The 22043-nt window shown below is 32.0% G+C and overlaps 1 protein-coding gene across 2 annotated transcripts in view; it reads right to left on the reverse strand.

Moving 5' to 3' along the window:
* Window positions 1–780: 780 nt before the first annotated feature.
* The window catches only part of LOC118202680 (synaptotagmin-10-like), a 242136-nt gene continuing 220873 nt past the window's right edge, over window positions 781–22043 (reverse strand). For both annotated transcript variants that reach the window (XM_085821743.1, XM_085821745.1), the window contains exons 8-9: window positions 19324–19495; window positions 781–13174 (exon numbers count right to left, since the gene is read on the reverse strand). In XM_085821743.1, coding sequence (XP_085677869.1) covers window positions 12973–13174; window positions 19324–19495 — 374 coding nt within the window. In that variant the 3' untranslated portion in view covers window positions 781–12972. The remainder of the gene's footprint in view (window positions 13175–19323; window positions 19496–22043) is intronic.

The raw sequence follows: 22043 nt of genomic DNA on the forward strand, positions 1-22043 counted from the left end.
CCCTATACGTACATGCACCCGCTAGTGCTATTTTGTGGAAGAGGAGCTCTTAACTCAAGGAGCTAAAGAGCCACGGTTTGCAGACCACTGCCTTTAGATCAACAACAGACGAATCTAATGAAATAGCAAATTACTTGCTGCAAACCATCTGCCGACTTGCATTTCCACCGATTCCACATCTTTCGAACATCGCCACACGCTTTTCGATTTATCCGAATACCTGCATCGTTTGGTAGATCCCATAATCCTATGATCGATTTATAAACTCCTCCCCTTCCAAAAAAAAAACTCCATCCTTAAAACTGCAGCTTGTAGGCGTTCTGTAAACTTGGGTACGTCATACGACTATAATAGCCATTAATTTGTGTTAATGGTGCCGATTATTCACTCTTTCTTAGCGAATTCTGGCTTCTTCTCCATTAACACGTTAAGTACCAAATTAGGGTCTCAAAAACGTTTTGTAATATTTAAAATGTTTTTATAACATAAATTCCCTTGCAAAAACAAAATTTAATGAGCTATGTTGAATTACAATGCTGTTTCGGGAAATCGAACAAATTCTTTAATACTTAAAATCGGTTCGTTTGCAAATGATAATAGAAAACGAAATACGAATTACTGCCAGTTGTCGAGGAAAGTCGCAGTAATTTCTAAAAAGACTTTGCAAGCGATTTCTTGCAAATGTGCATTTTAAATGAACCATTCCCGATATATTTTAACCACAGCAATTAGTATTATAAAAAATGTCACAGCACAATAAAAAAAAATCAAACTTAAATATGCCATAGAAGATACAGCATTTATTTAACAATAAACATTTGAATACAACTGCATTAGGTGTGTAGTGTAAACGGCAGTATTATAAAAATAATAACAAATTTAGAAATTCAAATATTTTTCCCCGCTTAAAAAGACATCAAGAAGTTCCAGAAAACACAAATTCACATTTAGCGTCTACATTTCACTAGCAAAATTTCTTAAACTTTTTTTTTGCCATCAGTTTTACGCCATTGCTCACAGAAAATACACATTAATATAAGCTACTGTTATACGTATGAGACTAGTAACATTTCTATTATATTTCAAGCAATAATACAGCATTTCGCATTCACACTGAAAATGTTATGTTTTATGAAATCAAACAAAAACAATGCATTTCACTTTCAACTCAACGGAAGATGCTCACATTAATAAGCTTACCTTAACAACACTCAAACTGTTTTTCAAATTAAAAGAATATATATCATGTTATCTATGTACAGTTTAGTTAAGAATATTAAAGAACAGAATAATGAAACTGCTGTTGATATGCTCGCCATGAAGGTGCTTGGCGATGAAACTGGCGTGAATATTTTAATGGTTACTTGTCCAAAGGGATGATTGGTGATAAGCTGGAAGAATATTTGAAGTGAAATTTTACGACAGCTTCTTCCTGTCGAAAAATAATCAAGCTACCATAAAAAAGTTTATTATAGCTTCTTTTTATGATAGCTTTGTTCAGCCTCATAACATGAATATGATTAAGAATTTAATCTTAAACATCAAGTGAGAATTCTTTTGAGGTTCGTTTTAAATATTTGTAGATTTGATACCTACGTACTAACGCAACAACCTTGGCGCAGTTTGGTTATTTTTTACAGAAGGAAAGAATGATAAATTTGCAAAATATTTATCACATGCATGTTTATTAATACATATTGTTGTTGTTGTTGTGACTTATCTCACTTGTTTAACAGTATCATCAGAACGACCCCACGCAATTCATTGTGGCAAGGAGTGCAAGACTACGCCTGTCATTCGCAAAAGCCTTGAGGAATATACAGGTGACAGGACGACTTTCCTTTAGCTGTACCTCTAGTTTTGAAGAGCACCCTAGGGGGTAAGTCAGAGGATCTTCAACCCCTCATTCGTTATCAGCAATCTTTCGCGAGGGCTTTCGGTTCTCTGCATATTTGGAACGTCCTCATGCCGCACAGACATCCAGGTCTTCTTCAGAATTCGGGCTCGGGGCCTTCGGTACTGCAGTCACCGTCGATGACCACTATCCCGATTAGGCGCATGTATTACTATTATTATTACACTTATTATCATTTACCCCGAAAATCAAGCAAGCAAGCTACTTACAAGCCATTGCTTATTTCTTTTGCCGAATTTTGCAGGGATGGCTGTAGAATAAATAGATTTAAAGCAATTCTTTCATTTAGAGATTCTGTGTAAAAATACTATAGTTCTGCATAAATTTTACTTTTGCGTATTTACTTCTACTACAGACAAATTCCTCAAGCGCATATTTTAAAATTAAGACAAAATATATCACGAATTGTTAATAAAAACGCAATTGTCAATAAAAATTGGATTTTGGAATACAACGAAAGGAGCACATATGAAAATGCCGATGGTGCTTATAATGCTGCCTGAATAATTATTATGCACATGGTTGCCCGAGTTTGGCGCAATCTGAAAGTTTGGTGACTTTTACTAAGGAGGCTGCGCTGATACATGAGTACTGATTTGAGATAATTGCTTACCTTTGCAATTACTTTAATTAGCTGTAGTTTTGAGTTAATAAATCAAGTTGATAGCATTATATGCTTTAATTCTCTACAATTAAATATTATTATCGTTTTATATAAACGATAATAATTTTTAACAATTTAATTTTTTTTATTTGCGTCTATGACTGATGTCACTCTCTCTTTCTTAAAATTTGCTGAGGCCACACTATTATTGTCAAATTATTAAAAAATATTTATATGAAGATATTTAAAACGACCATACTGTCAGTAAAAAAGGTTTTTTCTTCCAAAATTCGCCAGGTATACTATCAACTGCAGTTTTATTCATACAAATACAATACACAAAACATCGAAACATTAACCAATATAACAAAAATTATGTTCTCTTTTTATACTATATAATCACAAAATTCATACTATTTCTGTGAAACACAAAGCAAAATTTGAGCTTTATGACGAGAGCCAAAATTCTAAGACCACATTCAATGTTAGTATATGGAGAGACGATCTATAACATGAAGCATGTGTTTGTGTACAAGAATATAATTGACATAATATATACTATATGTAAATTCTACCTGGTTGTTAATCTATACAGCCGGTTTGAAAGTGATTTGGTCAAGATTTCATGAAACTACGGGGAAATATACTCTGAGATTATTCACAATTATGGCTTTAAGAATACTTAGCCATTAACTGATCGAATTTCATGTATTTTGAACCATTGGCTCATTTTCAAATTTTGAAATTTTCCCAATTTGAAATATTTTATGTACGGAAAAGAAATAAATTACCGTTGGAGGTAATTATATTTTTTTCATTACGGCAAGTATTTTTTAAGAGTGTAAGATAATTTATTAATGTGGTAGTAAGTATTTTTTAAGAGTGTAAGATAATTTATTAATGTGGTAGTAAGTATTTTTTAACAGTGTAAGATAATTTATTAATGTGGTATGTAAATTTACAATCATGCTATATTTTTGAGTGTTTGTATTTTTTTTAAATATTATAATGCGGAAGCCTTATAAATGAAAAATAATCGTGCAAATATTTATAAATAGTAACAGTCAGGTACTTTATAAATTGCATGAATTAGACTGATGATAAACTGCAAAATAATATAAATTATCAAAAAACATGTATGTTTATAAATCACACGATTTCTTAAGAATTTTATATTTTTATTAATTATTACATTATATTTAAATTAATTAATTATTACATAATTTTATAAATTAGAGAACTTATACCACGCTGAATGGCAGCATTTCTGAGTATTTGCCGAATCGAGTAGAAGATAAATTGCCTAATAACGTAACTATTGCGAAACAAAGGAGTTTAAGCTACATCCCTTTCTAACATCAGTAATCATATGACACTTTCAATTTAAGAATCTGGTAATAAAATTATAGACATTACAGAAATTATATATTTTACTATGCACTAGAAATAAATCATCGTGTGTGAACAAAATGTTGCTCCAAAACAGAACCTCTAGAAACAAATACTATTTGGAATTTTATTTTGTACATGATAGTCATATTTTCCTTTTAAAGATATAACAAATAAATTACAAATACAAATAATTTTTAGTCTCACACACTTTCAACAGAATTTAATTTTGAATTAAAATTTTTCTTTTGGTGTATTCTATTTAACTAAAATCTCATTTCCCCTCTTCTTTAAGATCCATTCCTAGAACTTGCTATTCCTAATCATAATCAAAAAGGCTGTGTAAATGAACATCTTTACTCTAATGTTAAGTGACACAGTTTCTCATGACATCTGCTAGAAGAAAGTATCATTTTAAATGAAAGCAGGGGCAAAGAATGAAGCATGCATCAAAATAAATAATGTTCGCCATTTTCATCTGTGGCTTCAGTACCTGGAAAATCTTTGTTGCTTAGTGCTCGAGATTATCTTATAAAGCAGTTCACATGTTAAATATCCTATGTTTCGAGAGGAGGGCATTTTCATAACAAAATTCGATGTCACGATATTAGTACATTTTAACTGAGAAAACAAAATGTTCAGTTTTAATCCGTACGGGGAAAACCTAATACCTGTATAAACGGTATTTGCATAGATATCAGTTTTTTAAAAGATAATTATTACTATTTTAATCAGTAAACAAAAAGTCTTGTAATCAAATTTGAACGCACATCAATTGTCTTTCAAGTGAAACTATTATTATTTTAATCAGAGACAGAAATTCCTGTAATCAGATTTGCACAGATATCATTTGTTTTTCAAGAGAAAATTATTATTATTTTAATCCATAGACAGAGAGTCTTGTAATCAGATTAGCATGGATTTCAATTTTTTCACATGACAAAACTATTAATTCGAATCGGGTTTTCCAAGTTGGGAACATTCTATAGTTCGCTTGAAATATGCATGCGTAGACTGACTAATTTAGTTTATTTATTTAGAGCAGGGTTTCTTGAACTTTTTTCATCGCGACCCCTTTTTATAACTGAGACTTTTTCGTAACTTCCAGAACCCCATAATATTTATAAAAAAGTTTGTGGCACAGTTTAAGAAACCCTGATTTAGAGCATTTAAGTTTGAAATAGAGAGAAATGGGAATTATCTTCGCTTTTACTTCTTACCTCACAACTGCTTAAAATTATTAAGAATGTATCGAAAATGATCAGTTATTGAAAATTTTGAACATGTTATATAACTATTGGTCTCAAACTCAAATAACAGGCAGGCCGAATGCACAATCTGAAAGAAGATAACACTAGCCAGAATTTTTCTTTCATTTAAAAAAAAAAAAAAAAAAAAAAAAAAAAAAAAATTAACGAAATAAAAAATAGTTTAAATATATTTTCAATTTAACATACTAAATATTTATCAAAACATACATTAACAATAATAATTAATAATATCCCAAAAATATTTTCTATCTGCAATCTAAAGTTTGGTACCTGTAAGACACTTTTATTGGTTACATTTTGCAATTTAAATATACTGACAGTTAAAATGTTAAATTCTTAGACTGACATTTCTTTCAAATAATTTTAACATATAATTAATCATTAACTTACTTTAATTTAAACTAAAGGTAAACAAATTATAAAAACTTTCTAAATTTTCAAAGAAAATTTACCGAGTGGGACAAAACTGGAGAAAAAATAATAACAGCCTATTGTCTTTATTTATTAAAGTTTTCTTCTACCCATTAATAGAAATACGTATTTTTAAATATAAATAATAATAAACTTCTTTAGTTTTTATTACAACTTGAAACTTGATAATGTTCGTACCCTCGGAGAGAAAGTACAAGAAATTATCTTCATAATAGACTGCAGTTGCTGATCGATCAGTCTGGTTCTTTTCTCATTAATTTTCCACCATGAAAAGAGCTGCTCAGATATAAATGTATTCCCAAACAAACCAATTATTCTTAGTGCAAGAGTTCGCAACTGAGTGTATTCATTTTTTGATAATAATCGAGTAAAATGTAATCAAATATGTACGATATCTTTCAGTAAGATTTATAACACGCAGTAAATTACTTAGCTCTACTTATACATTTTCTGGTGCGTTATTCACACAAGTTTTTAATGGAAATGAAAATAACGTAAGCTCGAGCGTCAAACAACTCGTAAAAATATCGGAATCCTTACAACACCATAATTGAAATGTCTTTGGGGCTAACATAATGCGTATGTTATAACACTATTGAAGTAAAAATTTTTAACATGTGATCTGCCTTGGACTGGTACCTTACAGATTGCATCTTTAGCCCCTGCTACTACAGAGTACTAGTAAAAATAAAAGGCCAACTGTGCTTCTTCGCTCAACACAGCGAATGGTATTTTAAACTTCACTTCACAACATCGACATAAGGAATGGTGCGTCAGATTTTGGATGACATTGAAAGGTATTTTGTGCGATGACATGACGAGACACATGTGTTGTTTTTATTGTCGGACATTCCGAACAGGTGTACCCATGACTAGATTTGGAATCTTGCAAAAGATCAGTAGATGGTTTTTCCCGACTTTTAATAGGAGGAAATAGATAAAAAATAAAAGAAGATCTAATAAAAATTTTCACGGTTAAGCATAAATAAATATCATATATTTGTAAGAGTACATATACAAAAAGAAAAGTATGTTTTCGCCCAAACGTCTCATTCGACAAAACTTCAAATATTCGAAATATACTAGACCATAATCCATACAGACATTCGAAACATTGGGATAAATGGGTAGTTTTATTTTCTGTACGCAAAATGTGAATATGCTGTAATCAATTTTAGTTTTTTGCATTTTATTTCAACAAAGATTAAATGGTATATACCGTATTGGACCCTGAAAATTACTTTCCGAAGAACATACCTGTGACTTTATGTACACTCCAGTGTTACAATATACAGGCAACTCCTGATTTACCGCAATAAATTTCATTCACAATCCAGGATTTAAATATATAGTCAACTACTAAATGACCATTGTAATTTTTATGCGCAATCCAGCATTAAAATTTCTAGTCAATTCCTAACTTCTCGCGGTAATTTCTATGCGAAATCTGGCATTAAAATATAGAGCAATCCTGATTTACATTGGTGATTTTTATGCACAGTCCCGAATCAAAATATGTAGTTAATTCTGGACTTACGGCGGTAATTTTCATGCACAGTCCTGTGTTGAAATAAGCAGACAACTCCTGATTTACGCAGCAATTTTTATGCAAAATCAAGCATTAAAATAAATAACCCACTTCTAATTTACCGCGGTAATCTAAAGCATAATCACGCATTGAAATACATAGCCAAGTCCGAATTTTCGAGGCAATTTGTATGCACAATTATGCATTAAAATATATAATCAACTCTTGATTTGCCACGGTAAATTTTATGCACAATACAGCATTGAAATTATAGTTAAGTCCTGACTTACCGCGGTAATTTTTATGCACAGTTCGGTATTAAAATATAAAGTCAACTCCTGATTTACCGCAGTAATTTTTATGCACAAACAGCATAAAGAAAATCCTATTGTAATTAACAAAAATTTATTATTAAAAACTTACGTGTGTTTCAATCTACTTTAAGCTTTATAAATTCCTTTGTTTATGCAAACTAAATCATTAATCAGAACTAAAAAACTCACTTAAATACTGAAGACAGAAATGCAATTAGAAATGAAGAATTTAGGTTAAAAATAACTATGATATCATCTGTTATCACTGCTATTACCCCCAAGTATTAGTTTTCTTTAACTTTCTCTGTTTACGGTAGAAAGTTTCTTATGACTTGTAAGAACAAAAATTTTTTTATCGTTTTGCAATAAACAATCTTTATTTTAATTTAAGACAGAGAGAACCCTATTAATATGTCGCTTGCAAATCAGAAGTTGACTACACTAATATATTTATTACATATTGTTTATTTTTCCTTAAAATACAGGGTGTCTACAAAGTCCCTGAATAACTTTATCATTACGGCCACCCTGTAAGATGTAGTGATGGAAACGTTTATGATGTTATTATATACGTATATGAAAGGTTTTCCTAACAATTCGATTTGGTTTAATATATAGATAATGTGAGCTTTTGGTGACCTGAAAGTCCTCATGTTGCAGGGGAGCTGCAGAAGGACAGCCTGAAAACAAATGCTTGATGTTGGATTCTACATGACAAGATTTTAGGATTATTTTTCTTCCATGAATATAGAATAATAGCCGGAGTTTGCTTCTTTACATTGATTCATTACATTTGCACATACTTGGAGAACCGTCAGCCAAAGGTTATGTTTCAGCAGGATTGCGCGCCACCGTACTAGAACCTTGTCAGAAAACTTCGAACTTTACTTGTGAAAGTGTGACTAATGCCAATGGTATAAAATTATTTTATTCCTAAACAACAAGCTGTTAATGTAATCCAGGAAATTTGTGGACACCCTATATATTTGTCTAGTTTCACCTCAGAAGAAGATATTTAGATCTTAACCTATCTTGCTTGTAAAGTACTTTCAATATATTACACTTATATATGTGAGATTGTTTCTTATATGCAAGATTTTCCTTGAATCATAATTTGATCTCGGAAAATCCAAATTCTTGCATTTGAGGCTATCGTAGACTTAATACAATAACAAATCTTTATACAACAAAATTAAAAGCGAAAATTGTTTTTGAGAAATTAAACGCTGCAATAAAGTTTTTATTTGCAGAAACACACAACCAGTTTCTATTTCAACTTCGAAATTCATTTGCGTTTATCCTAAAACTAAAACACATAAAGTTATTTTTAATATAACTCCACTAGTATTAAACTCATAAATGAATTTTATTTGGTTAAAACAAAATCCGCATAACTTATTTTTACTCAAAATTAAATGAAGGAATGGTATTTTATTGGCGTAAAAAATAAGATTAACAATGGAATGCTCGTTATTATATTTCTGTGCATGCAAGTTTTAATAAATTCATACTTTTAATGGTAAAAAACTACTAATTTTATTTGTGCTTCAAGAGAAGAATAAGCGATCCAGATAACTAGGAGTTGCAGTTACGTTGACACCGGATAATTGGAATTCTACTGTATCAGAAACAAGTGGTGAGGAGTCTAAATAATTAAACTTCATCCGTAATGAATTAAAAAGTTTCATGAATTCTTCAACAGAATTTACAGTGAAGTAGTTGATTTATTAATATTTTCTAAAAGCACGATATATTTTAAGTTACGGAATATTTGAAGAAAGATATATTCTTTTCTTCTGTATAATCTTAAAGGCAAAAAGATTTTCGGGCATATTCACAATTCGCTGTTAAAAATTTATAACTGCTCTTAAAATTTCTGTATCATTTACAGTAGTTTTATCATTAAAAATTATAGTTTTATATATTAATTAACATGTCAGCTGGAAACAATTATCAAAAGAAAATTTAATTCACAAATATCATAAGTTTCCATTATTTCAGAACAGAATTTCACCCACAGTTGCTCTGTTTATTTCACGAAAGGCCAAAACCATTGCATAATTTTGTGTATTTATTAACAACTCAAAATAATGATGGAAAGAAAATTAAATTCATAAACATCAGAGTTTTGTATTTCAAAACAGAATTTCATCTCCAATTTTGTTTCTTTATTTCATCAATTTAAGGTTAAAAAAACATTTATAATTTTGTACATTAATTACTAACTCGAAACAATTATTGAAAGAAAATTTAATTCATAAACATAAAAAAATTTCATTTCAAAACAGAATTTCTGTGAATGGATTAAAACATTTTACACCTGGGTTTATTTATTACATAACAATTTAAAATTTATTTATTTATAAATTCATTTTTTACCAAAGATTAGATCCAAAGATACCAAAGCTAGATTTGGCAATTTGCGTCAAATGCAAACATCAAGTACCGTTTGTTTAAAATTGTTAATGTCAACTTAAGATGCCCACTCAGATATAAATTCTGCAATAAAATGGCCTTCGAAGCAAAGTAATTAATTTTAAATCGTTAATTTTCACAAATCTACTTCGTAGGATAATAAAATTGAAAAACAAAATGCATAATGATGTTGAAGTGAAATTAATGAAATGATTTGAAAGCGGCATTGAGTAATGTTTTGGAAGTATTACAGTTTTATAAACAATAGCAAAACAGTTACGTTCATTTAAACAATTACAGCTCGTAACTACCAATTCGCATTTTATTAAACATAGCATTAAATAACAAAATAATATTAACAACATAAGTTATTACGTAAGAAAAAATGAAAAACATAAGGTAAAACGATTACGCACTGGTAATAAAAATTACTTAAAAGTGACTTAATTACTAAGTTTTAAATTTAGTTAAAGATTTTTGGTAAACTTGAAAAATACATTTCCAGACCTTAAAGATAATTAATATTTGGTTTCGGTTAGTACTTGCTATGAGAGTTTTGTAATCAAAAACAGAGAATTTTGATAAATAGATTAATACAAAATAAACTAAGAAGAAAAGGTCATTAAAAATGCAGCAACCCGAACACTATTCTGAGATATGAAAGGAAACATGCTCCTTTTTTAAAAAATCAGTGTTAGGAAATTCTAATTTTATACTTCAATCGCCATTCACTTTATATAACCTTATATTACTATCGCGTATACCGATTAAACTTGAAATTTATAGGTTATAATATTATTACAATTTGTATTTATATTATTGTACTGTATCGCCATATTTTATAGTCAGTGTTACTTTGAAATAAACTGACTGATTATAAATTCAGGTAATTTATAACGCTAGTATTGCATAATCTTTGAAAACATTTTTCAGTAACAAAGATGATAAAAAATCCTTTTAAAATAATCATAAAAAGTGCTAAAGTAGTATAACAGGTTTATTGTTTACTGTAAAATTAAATAATGGTTGCTCTTTATTTACTAATTCAGTTTCGAAATCTTAATGAAACATAAAATCAGCCATGCACACGTTTGAAACATGTGTGTTACATTTGAAACATAACTCAAGGAGATTTCAGTTTAAATTATAAGTCATATTTCTACAATGATATCACAAGTTGTCATACTAAGGTTTTTATAAGATATTTGATTTTGAAATATAATAATGTTATTTTTACATTTGAAAAAGTTACAAATGTGCTTCGTTGAAGGAAATAAAGATGGGATCCCAACGCTTTTGTATAATTTTAGATATTCTAAATGCAAGTGTACTCGCCGGTTAATGTGATCCCGTTTTCTAAGACTATTTTGATAACACTCAAAACTGTTCGTAACATTTTTGAAAATGTTTCTTCTGATTAATACTCAGAGGTCATTCCTCGTTATCAGTATGTTAAATTTTTTTCAGGGAAAAAATTCTGCTGAATGATTTTGCTGTTGAAGAAGGGGAACCTGTGTCCGATTGCTCTCAAAACGGATAGAATTACAGAAAATCTATGTCGAACAAAAGTTATTGTTTTTTGCCTAATTTTAAATGGTTCACTGAAATTGAAACCAAACTGTTTGGCGACTTATTCCTTTACTGACATTTCTTTGTCGCTTGACAATCATTTGAACTTATTTGGATAATTTACATTTTATTTGGCGACTGTAGTTCAGTTTAAAAATTTCATTTTTTTAACATTTCGATCATGTTAACCGGATTTTTGATAAAAATGAGCGATGCATTTTTCATTCTTTTTGTATATAAAACGGCAGAACTTTGGTTAATCAACAGTAGTATCCGAATGATAACATCAATCGTAATGGTATTAAGCGGCGTCCACTGCATATAAATAAAATATATACAAAATAATGCTCGAGAACTTCATTCAGTTCGTCATCCGAACCATAAATATATTGAATGAAGAGTTGTTGCAATATACTTGGCAGAAAAACGTCTAGGTTTTAAATATCATCTATGAAACTCCTTCAAGGCCCTATAAATGTTGTAACTTCTGAAAACATATTTCCTTTCAGACATAATACATCGTTTCATTTTTACTTTATACTACTAAATTAAGTATGGCGACTGACATTAGATATATTCGAACAGAATGTTCTATATAGAAGATATAATTTTTCTTAAGTTGTAATATTTTAGAAATTTCTCAATGAAACCTAGCATTCACATATCATACCTTCTACTCGTAGTTACGTCGATATCAACCTTTTTTGGAATATGCAATATTCGAATAGCCACTTATGACGCATTCTATCCTGCCAAATAGATTCGGCTTAGATACTTATAAAGCATTTAGGAATAAATATGGCATGCGAACCTCTCTTACATAATAAAATTTAGGATTGCTAAACTCCTTGAATTATTTTAATGCATAATAAAATTTAGGATTGCTAAACTCCTTAAATTATTTTTCAAATGAAGAATATTAATATACTGATACATACATAATTTGTTTTACTTAATATTAAATCAGAGTTTAATTTCAGTACGTCTTATGCGATTTCATGTTTATCCACAACTTGCGAATGTGACGAAAAAACATAGCAAAACGTTTTGTTATATTTAAAAGAAATCTTATGACCAGTGCTTATTAATTAAGTAATTCATTAGAACAGATATCTAGAGAAAGAACAAAAAATAATTTTTACACAAGAATTCAGTTAATTGTAAATACAGCAATAAAAATTTCAACCTTGTTTGGTACACACACTTGAGAATATTCTATGGTTTATCGCGAAGAGGTTAGGAGGTAGAAAGGAAATGGGGTTGTGCCACGTTATGTCCTTTAATTTCCCAAGCAGGGAAAAAACTCCAGGATAGTTGTTAAGAGTTGTGTAAAGTGTGGCGACAAGCATAACAACTTCGGTGAGTTTAGCGACGGTCTTGTTTCTTTCCAACCATCTTTGCTTAAGGATAAGGGAGAGGGTGAAACCAATCCAGTGTTGTCAAGAGGCACAACAAATGCCCTACCAAAGGCTTTTCGGAGATGATGACATATACGTGAAGAATCTCTTCAGTATGGAATGTGATGTCCTTCACAGTCATCTCATGCTGATGCATTTGATGGAGGACGACTTGGAGGTCACAGTATCCACGGCTAGACCGGACAAGGATTCTTGAAGAGGATACCATTGGGCAACAGGCTTACGGGGGTTGTCTAACATCTCGATCCAGTGGTCACGGCCCAAACCGATGCAACTGCTACCTATGGCACAAATGCCCATCACTTCATTAGGGCCCACCCTGAAATATATAAGAGATTTATCATAAATAAAATTTCTTGAGATGGAAATTTCTTTTTGAGAAATATGTAACTGTGCGTAATTTAGGTCCAATTGAAATAATTCATATATGCAATGCATGGTTATACAATGTCATAACCTTCATATTCTCCTTTTATATTTCGATTTTTAATTTAATTTTCCATTGATGTAAATTTTACAAAAAATTTTAGGTACGTGGATAGAAATGGAAAGAAAGACTTTCTATTCATGAATGATCAGATGTATTCTGCAAAATGTAGAACAGAAGACTTTTAAAGATTGCTCCTTATCTGGCAATAAATTTCTAGATAACGACACAAAGTTAAACTGCAAATAAGATTGAAGATTTGAGAAAAATACAGAGGGTATTCACACATTTTTAGAACGATTTCGGGGCGGTTTAATTAATATTTAAAATGTAAGCAGTACTTTTTTTAAAATCTTCCATCTAGATTATAAGTCTGCATCGTGATTTCCACGGTTTTCCGTAAAATTTCTAAGAGTTTTGATTTCCATTTCCCTTCCACTACTTTCCAGAATCCAATCAATTGTGCTGGATTTGCACTTAGAAAGAGCGCTTTTCAAGAGACCAAAGGCACAATGAAACGTCAGGGGATTTTGCAGGAACACATTGAAAAGGTATATATGCAGCACCTCTACCAGTCTTCATTTCTTCAAGAAACATAGTGGTACTTTCGGAAGTATAACTTGTTGCATTGTCTTGATGAAGTTTCATTTTTTTGAAAGTAATTGAGATAAAGAAGTAGAATTTCTTCTGTAAATATCGTACGTAAAACTTTCACTTGATACTACGTTGTGTTGATTTTAAGATTTTATTTTCACTTTTCTTTTTTGAATTTCCCATTGTATGAGAATCATACTGATATGTCTTGCATTTAACACAGTTAAGGCGTTTGTGTATACTATCCTCTATTTAGCACAGTTTTATTAAAGAATCATAAGTTAGAATAACTGCGAAATCTTTATTTAACAAGTTAGAGAGTTTTCTTACCTCAGCTAGAATACAAATCAATGTTAACTGTATTTACAAATATTTAAATCAGACTGTTGAAATAAAGAGCTTACAAGAGATTCATTTATAATATTAAATGCCTTCAGACTTACATATTAGGCAATATTATCAGGAGTATATTCCACAAAAGAAGGTAAAATGCTGAAAAGATTGAATCACAAATACAATGCAAGTACGAAATCTTTTTAAGACTTCTATGTTTTCTAAAAACATAGGTAGAAGCCTCTCTTGCCAATATATCGTTTGGCGCTCGTTTGGTTTTGACGTTGTTGAGTTTCATTATGCAAAAATGACACAGATTTATTCTAACACCTACGGCAATCATAAACTCCTTACTTAAACATTCTTTGCATTAAAAGGGCTCGGTTTATGCACAGTTTTCTCTTCGTTTTCGATATAAATAGATATTTTTATATTGCATTCATTTAAGAAAACCCATGCTTCATCAAGGGTTACAATGTATTTCTATTCATCTCCTGCTGAATAATTTCCATGCAGGGTTTTACAAATTGTTTTAAGCTGAGCCACATGCCTCCCAAAAAGCTGGTAAACATTATGATTTTTAGCTCTTTAATTTGCAAATATCGGTTTAGGATTTTATTTATTGTTGCTACAGATGTATTTAAAGACTCTTTAATTGAATTATGCGTCGGCAGATTTTCTATTTTTACCAATGATTTAAGTTTAGAAACATTAGAAACAATGCGTACATTTTTGGGTATTCATTTGGAATTATCTTCGCATGTAGAATTAATGACATGATGGTTTTCCTATTTCCAATTAATAATGTTGAGTATTTTGCACTTCAAAATTTCAATACCATGTATTTCACAACGTTTTCGAATTATGAAATAGGAATGTTTCTCTTCGGAAAGCGCAAACATCCCTTTTAACCTACAACTTGTTTAGTTACATGCCATATTTTGAAGGAAGAACAAGCTTAAAAGTAGCAGACAATATTTCGCATTTCATATAATAAAGCTGTTGCCAAAAGTGTTTATTCTAACACATTTTGTTTAAAAATTCCTCATCAAAATCGTTCTAAAAATGTATAAATAACCTGCGTAGTTCTATGAAGGAGAAATTTAAAGATCAATTTTACTTCAAAAATGTATTATGACTCAGCCAAGCTAATTAATATGAGCAAATAAATCATACTACTCTCAATTACAGAGAAATGTTCCGACACGTTAACATATCAGCATTGCGTACTTAGATAATTTTTTGGGGAAATACAATTTAAAATTTCAAACTATCGTTGAAAAAAAAAAAGGAATTTCTACATTCGTACTGGACATAACATAAATTTATACGTGAATCAAGTAACGTGAGACTGAATGTTATTTTAAAAAAGATACCTCTGTATTCTGTAATTCATTTATGATAATAGGTATAAACATGAAGCAGTCTTAGAGCACGACTTTGAGTCTGTCGGAAACAACTGCAGGGGAAAATATATTCGTGCAAAATATCATGGCATATAAGAATGCATGCAAAAAACATCGTAGTTCTAAAACACAACACTCCCAAACATTAAAGTAAAAATAAAAAGTGGCAACAAACTTTGTAATTTTATGAACCTTTTGTATCGAACGTCATGAAAAAAAACACAGCGCCTGTAAAATACGGCTTGAAAGAAACAGGAAAATGAGACACATAGAATTCTATAAAACATACTTTTATGAGAATAATGTTATCTTAATTTTAAATTAGAAGGGATAAGCTAAAATGGGGCAGTTTTAAGTTTTATATTTTATTTATTTTTATTTCATCCCACTTTCATGATTTTAGGCATTATTTAAAGTGCAGTTCGAAGTTAAATTTTTTTATTAATGATTCCTTATATAACTTTGATCCATAAGAATTCATCATCTTCTTTTTTTGAAATCGGGTGGGGGGAAATAGTTTTCTTATTGATATACAGAGTTATCCAAATTAAACTTCCCCAACTCAGAGGCCTGTGCAGAGTGTTGTATGGATCATAATGTGATGAAATTTTAAAAACAGACACTTCAGATCATGCGCTCGAGATTTATTAAACAAACAAACAAACAAAAAAATTAGTACAAGAAGTTGCCAATAGGCGGTGCTTCAGATCAACAAGACATTCTACAGATGTTCTATATGTCTGTCGTGGTTCTCCACAACTCTTTCCATTCGCAAAGCACTGTGTTCCACAGCGGAACGCAATAAGTCCACATTAATTCCACGAACAATGTCGAATAATTGTGTCTTTTAGATGTGCCAAGGTTGCTCGGTGTTCTCGGTAGACCCGATCCTTTAAGAATCCCCATAACCAAAAGTCGCATGGCGTGAGATCAGGCGAGTGGGGAGGCCAAGCTGTAGGAAAACAGCGGCTGATCACACGTGCAGCGGTAAAAGTTGCCCGTAACACCTGTTGAACGCCACGAAGAATATGGGTAGGTGCACCATCCTGCATAAATATTGTGTCCTGGAGGTGGCCACGTTGTTGCAGTTCACGGATCACAAACATTGTCAACATGTCCTGATACCGTTTTCCTGTGACAGAGCAGGTTTTGAACCCTGTTGGAGTCACCTCTTCAAAAAAATAAAGCCCAATGACGAATGTTGCAGTAAAACCGCACCATACAGTAACCTTTGGAGGGCTCAAGGGCACTTGATGGATTGCGCGCGGGATTTCACTTGACCATTCAGGTGAAAATGGGCCTCATCTGTCCAAAAGATGTTCCACGGCCAAGCAGCATCGACTTCCATTCTGGCAAAGAACTGCAACGTAAATGTTTCCCGAACTACAGGATCCCCGTCGGACAGCTGATGAAGACTATGGATTTTGTAAGGAAAATAACCGAGGATTCGATGCATCACACGCCAGACGGTCGCATAGGGCATATCAACAGCACGAGAAACAGTTGGCACACTGACAACACCATGTGGCGATTGGCTAGTAGGTCCACGACCGCCAAAGCAACGTCTTCTACGCATGCAGATTCCACAACCTGTCGTCCTCTACCTGGTAAAATTCCCAGCTGTCCCGTTCTTTCGAACTTCTTCATCACATCTCGTAGAGCGCGTGGTTTCATTGGTCTTTGGCGTAAGATCTTCAGCCGACGGAATGCTCTTATCGCAGCACAGGAATTCTCGTCATTTTGGTAGAAAAGTTTCACTAACAGAGCTTTGTCTTTCAAAGTCGCCATTGTGCATCAACGAGCTGGAAACAACTGCCTGTGCAAGGCCTGTATTCCATTTTTGTAGGGCTCGTCTTTTGGATACGTTGCGCAAATCACGTTGCTGCAATATGCACATTACTAGTGTTACATCGCCACCTATCGGCATTTCTTGTACTAATTTGTTTTGTGTAATAAATCTCGAGAGCATGATCTGAAGTGTCTGTTTTTAAAATTTCATCACGTTATGACCCATACAACACTCTGCACAGGCCTCTGAGTTGGGGAAGTTTAATTTGGATAACCCTGTATATTTCCTATGAGATCGGTATAAAAATTTAGATTTTAACTATTTTTAGTAAATGCAATGTCGGAATACCGTTTGGGCGGAAGTTTAGAAGTTAGTAAGGCCTGGTGGCCTATATAGACGCAAAAGTGCTGGACTTGCTATATAGATGCTTCCAAGTGCTGGACGGAACTTTGTAGAAATTTTAAGGCTCAGCAGTGTAATCAACATCCCTTCCCTGCAAGTACTAATAGCCATGCAGGAGTGACAAGCTATCCCATCGAATGTTTCTGGACTTGTCATATCAATACACCAAGAGCCTCGAAACTAATCTACATTTTCTTGTGAGATGCAAGAGATAATCGGCAGGATTTTGTTTCTGAGGCAGTTATTTTGCGGTAGCAATATCTGTCTATTTACGATGTATATCGACAGTTGTTCATACTTTCATATGTTTTGGGAAAGAAAGCTGGTATCTGATTGGAAGACAAATTATCGCAGAGCCTCAACCAACAAAACATTTTAAAGAAATAAATTTGTTCATGTAGCTAGGCTAATTGCTTTTAAATAGTAGCTTGAGTTGGATACTAAATATAAGTCTTTTATATTCGCATTAGAGGAAGAAAGATGTCATACACCCTCTGCTTTGCTTCTGATTAAATAAGCTATTTTCAGAAAACAGTACTTTGAATCTCAGAATAAAATGATGCGCGTCGACGTCTGTCTTTCAGACTGGTTCTAGAATACCTTGTTTCTAAAAAAGTTGCTTATTGCGTCTCTCGTAACGAAGGTAACCTTTTGCCTTTGAAACTGGACTTAGAGATGTTTCTTGCTCCTTTTCATCAGCCATCTAGACCGATTTGAAAATTGATAAAGACGATCTCCTATAGGCCCGATTTCAAATCAGCAGTAGTTTCTGTTGCAATGCCAGCTGAAAGGGGTGGATAGCATTTCCATTTCCCATCTTTTTAAGTGAACTTTGCTTTGTATGAAATTGATATAAACCCGATCTGGATAGAACGTGACCAAATTAGGCTATAAATCTTCTCTTTTCCTTTTAGCCTGATTCTAGGGTTTGGGAAACACGAAGCGACGAGTCTCTCTCGGCGGTAACGATCTAAGCCACATTTAATCCCAAAGAGTGTGTCTCATTGCTGCCGCCTGACGATACTTTTCAAATCAAGGAGTCTATCTCTGTGGAAACGGTGAAATGAGTAAATCATATTATTATTATCTGTTCCTCTAAAATAAACAAGCGCTGACCTATAGCCGAGTGGTTAAAACTCCGAAATACTGATTGCTGACTATTTGTTTCATTCATGATGATGAAAACGGACTGGCTCAATGAAGTTTTTCTCATGTGTAACAATATGCGGTATATATCTGCATACAGGACAAAGCTGGCAAGCTTAATGTGCTGTGCCATAATCAAATATTCCCTGTACGGATCTATGGCAAATACTCCGTTTTTTTATTTTACCTTATATGAGAAAAAAATTATTTTTGAAATTCTGATGACAGCAGATACGATTTCTATTTTCTACAAATCCCATGATACTAAAGCAAATACACACCTCTATGAAGTAATCTATCATTCAAACTATACTTTAAAGGTTTTGCGATTAAAAAAGAATGGAGATAGAAGAAAATTCTATCTTTCTCACCTGTCGTAATCGATCACTTTGACAACGAGTGTGACGTCTTCGATATTCTCAGCTGGCACATCGAACACCAGAGCTTCGTTATAAACGGGGTTGAGAGTACTCTTCTTGACAGACGTCTTTTTCTTCTTCACTCTCTTGCCTTGGCACATGAGAGAAACTTTCACATACGGATCTGGAAAAGGAAGAACGATTTTGAATAATTTTACAAAAATACTAACCTTCAGTGTAACTATACAGTCTGACACTCATGGAATCTTGATAAGATGTGAACAATAAAAGGAAAAAATGAAAAAAAAAAAAAATTAAAATTTTTAAGCATTTTTAGCAATTTGAAGTTACATTTTGAACACAATGTATTTAAAAACAATGATGAAAAATTGTCTGTTGCGTTTTAAACATAGTCCAGGGGAAGATGCTGTAATAAAACATAGTTCCGTCACCAATGTTCTTTCTAAGCTCGGTGATCTCTATTAACAGCAGTTTTCTTTTTAGGAAGTTGCTGTTGTTATGTAGAGTAATTCTTTCGATAGAAGATAGCTATAGAAAGTAGACCCAAGGAAGTATTAAATTTTGCTCATGTGCATTTGACTACATATACATACAAGGTTAAAGACAAGTATGTTGAACAAATGCTGTCACTGCCAGCATCAAGTATAACTGAATGCAAAATTTCCTTGAATGGGGAAAGGGGTGGCAAACTGCACATTTTTATCGCAACCGTGGGAGGGACTTTGAGTAGTGGACCAAAAGGTTTGCAACAGACTGAGAATCGACCGTCAAATTCTGCTGTTTCGAGAGTATTTTGCTGCCGAAAGCGGCGAGAAAATTTTGTTTCAGTTTGATTGGCAAAATAATTAAAATTATTGTGGCATAGGAAGACATTAGTATCTGATTAACTTAACTTACAAACAGAATAAGCTTTAGAACCCTGGAAAACTTCAGGAAATTAACTTCCCTTTTCATGAAACATTTCATGGACGAACTGAAACCCATTGAAACTTATTAGTATATTTTAGAATACACTCCCATATCTGTAATATCAGTCTGTATTTAGGAAATTTGCTCATGGAGGCCTATGCTATACAATGTACATGCTACGCAATGTCGGCACGTGCTCGTAAGATGGCGCCAGCAGTCGTTTATTATCTTCATGACATTAATGCTTAACCATGTTTTTTCCACCACTCTACATTCCTTTGACATAAATTTCAGAAGTTTTATAATCTTTGTATCATTTTCATGAGTCTAAGGAAAAATCAGCATATATTTGTATCAACAATATAAAAGACCAATTACATCTGCTGATTGCTACGATCGGAATTATAGCAACAAAAGTTTAGCCAATGTGTTTAACTCTAGGATTTTAAGCAAGTTTTGACTTTAATAAAAGGAGGAAGGTATTTAAAGTTAATGATGGCTGTTAACATTTCACTTTGGATTAGATTAACCAATTAAAATTTTATTCTGCAATTCGTTAACCAAACCGAAAGAGATACTACTCCGTTTTTTTTTTAAATTTCTAACTTTCAAGCTCGCTGGTTGTATTAAACAGAAATTTTCAGTCATTACTATATTTGTTCGAACAGTACAAAGAACCAAATATATTTGATGATTGCAACACTTGGCATATTCGAGACAGAATTTTGGCATAGGCGTCCAGATATAGGATTTTGAACATGTTTCAATCTTAGCTCAATTAATGAATGAGGGAATTGAAAAGTTAACAAATGGATATTAAAGTTTTAATCGATGGAATCAATCAACCAATTAATTGATTAACCAAACGGAAAGAGAAATTATGCTGCCGTTTAATTTTCTCACTTTTTTGAGCCAGACCTTTTACTTTCATTCCGCGATGGCATTTTCCCGTAGGTCACTAGAACAACTTCGCGAGGTCGGTCCAGAATCATGAAACATCGCTTTAGTTAACATTCTAATCTAAGTAACATAATTTCTAAATGTGTTAGAACGAAGCAGTGTAGTAGGAATAACGTGATATACAGTTTTGGCTGTATTTACATATTTTCAGTACCACTCTATAAATATACTACCCTTTCCTATTTTTAAAATTATTAAAATATTTAATTCCAAAATTAGAATAATTTTTTTGTCTTGTGTTATTATTCAATTTAGGTTGATGCATATAGCGCTGCTATTATTTGAGTGTAGTTTATTTTTAGTTTATCACGTGACTGCTTATGCTTGGGCGACGGGAATAGATGGTTTGCTTTTTTGCTATTATTCGTAATGCATTTTTTTGGCTTGAGAATAAAAAAAGGCTATTTCATGCAGTCTATTGCTTTATTAGTGTTGTTACGCATCGCAAGTCATCCTGTGTCATACATGTTATTCAGTAGCTAAGGAACAATCGCATATTTTGAGTAATATTTCGATGACATTTAAAGTTCTATAGCATTTATAAAAATGCATCGGAGCAATATACAGTTTCGTTTAGGGTTTCCTTGTTTCTAACTATACATTTCTAACTGAACTTCCATTTATCTCGTTGTTATTATTATTGTAATAGTTTCTACTTCAAAATATTCCTGTTTCTAAATTAAGATATCACTGAATCGCTAATCACAACATCTAAATCTCTGTAAATCTCAATATATATTAAATGAATGCAAACTTTCTTATATGCTTCAAAGAGATTTTCAAAGAGTTTTTCAATTCTGATAAAATCGTACCGAACATAAATTTCTGTTTTGCCAATAGAT

The sequence above is a fragment of the Stegodyphus dumicola genome, chromosome 8, assembly GCF_044657685.1.
Source record: "Stegodyphus dumicola isolate Sdum_Otavi_A_Nest chromosome 8, ASM4465768v1".
Lineage (NCBI taxonomy): Eukaryota > Metazoa > Arthropoda > Arachnida > Araneae > Eresidae > Stegodyphus > Stegodyphus dumicola.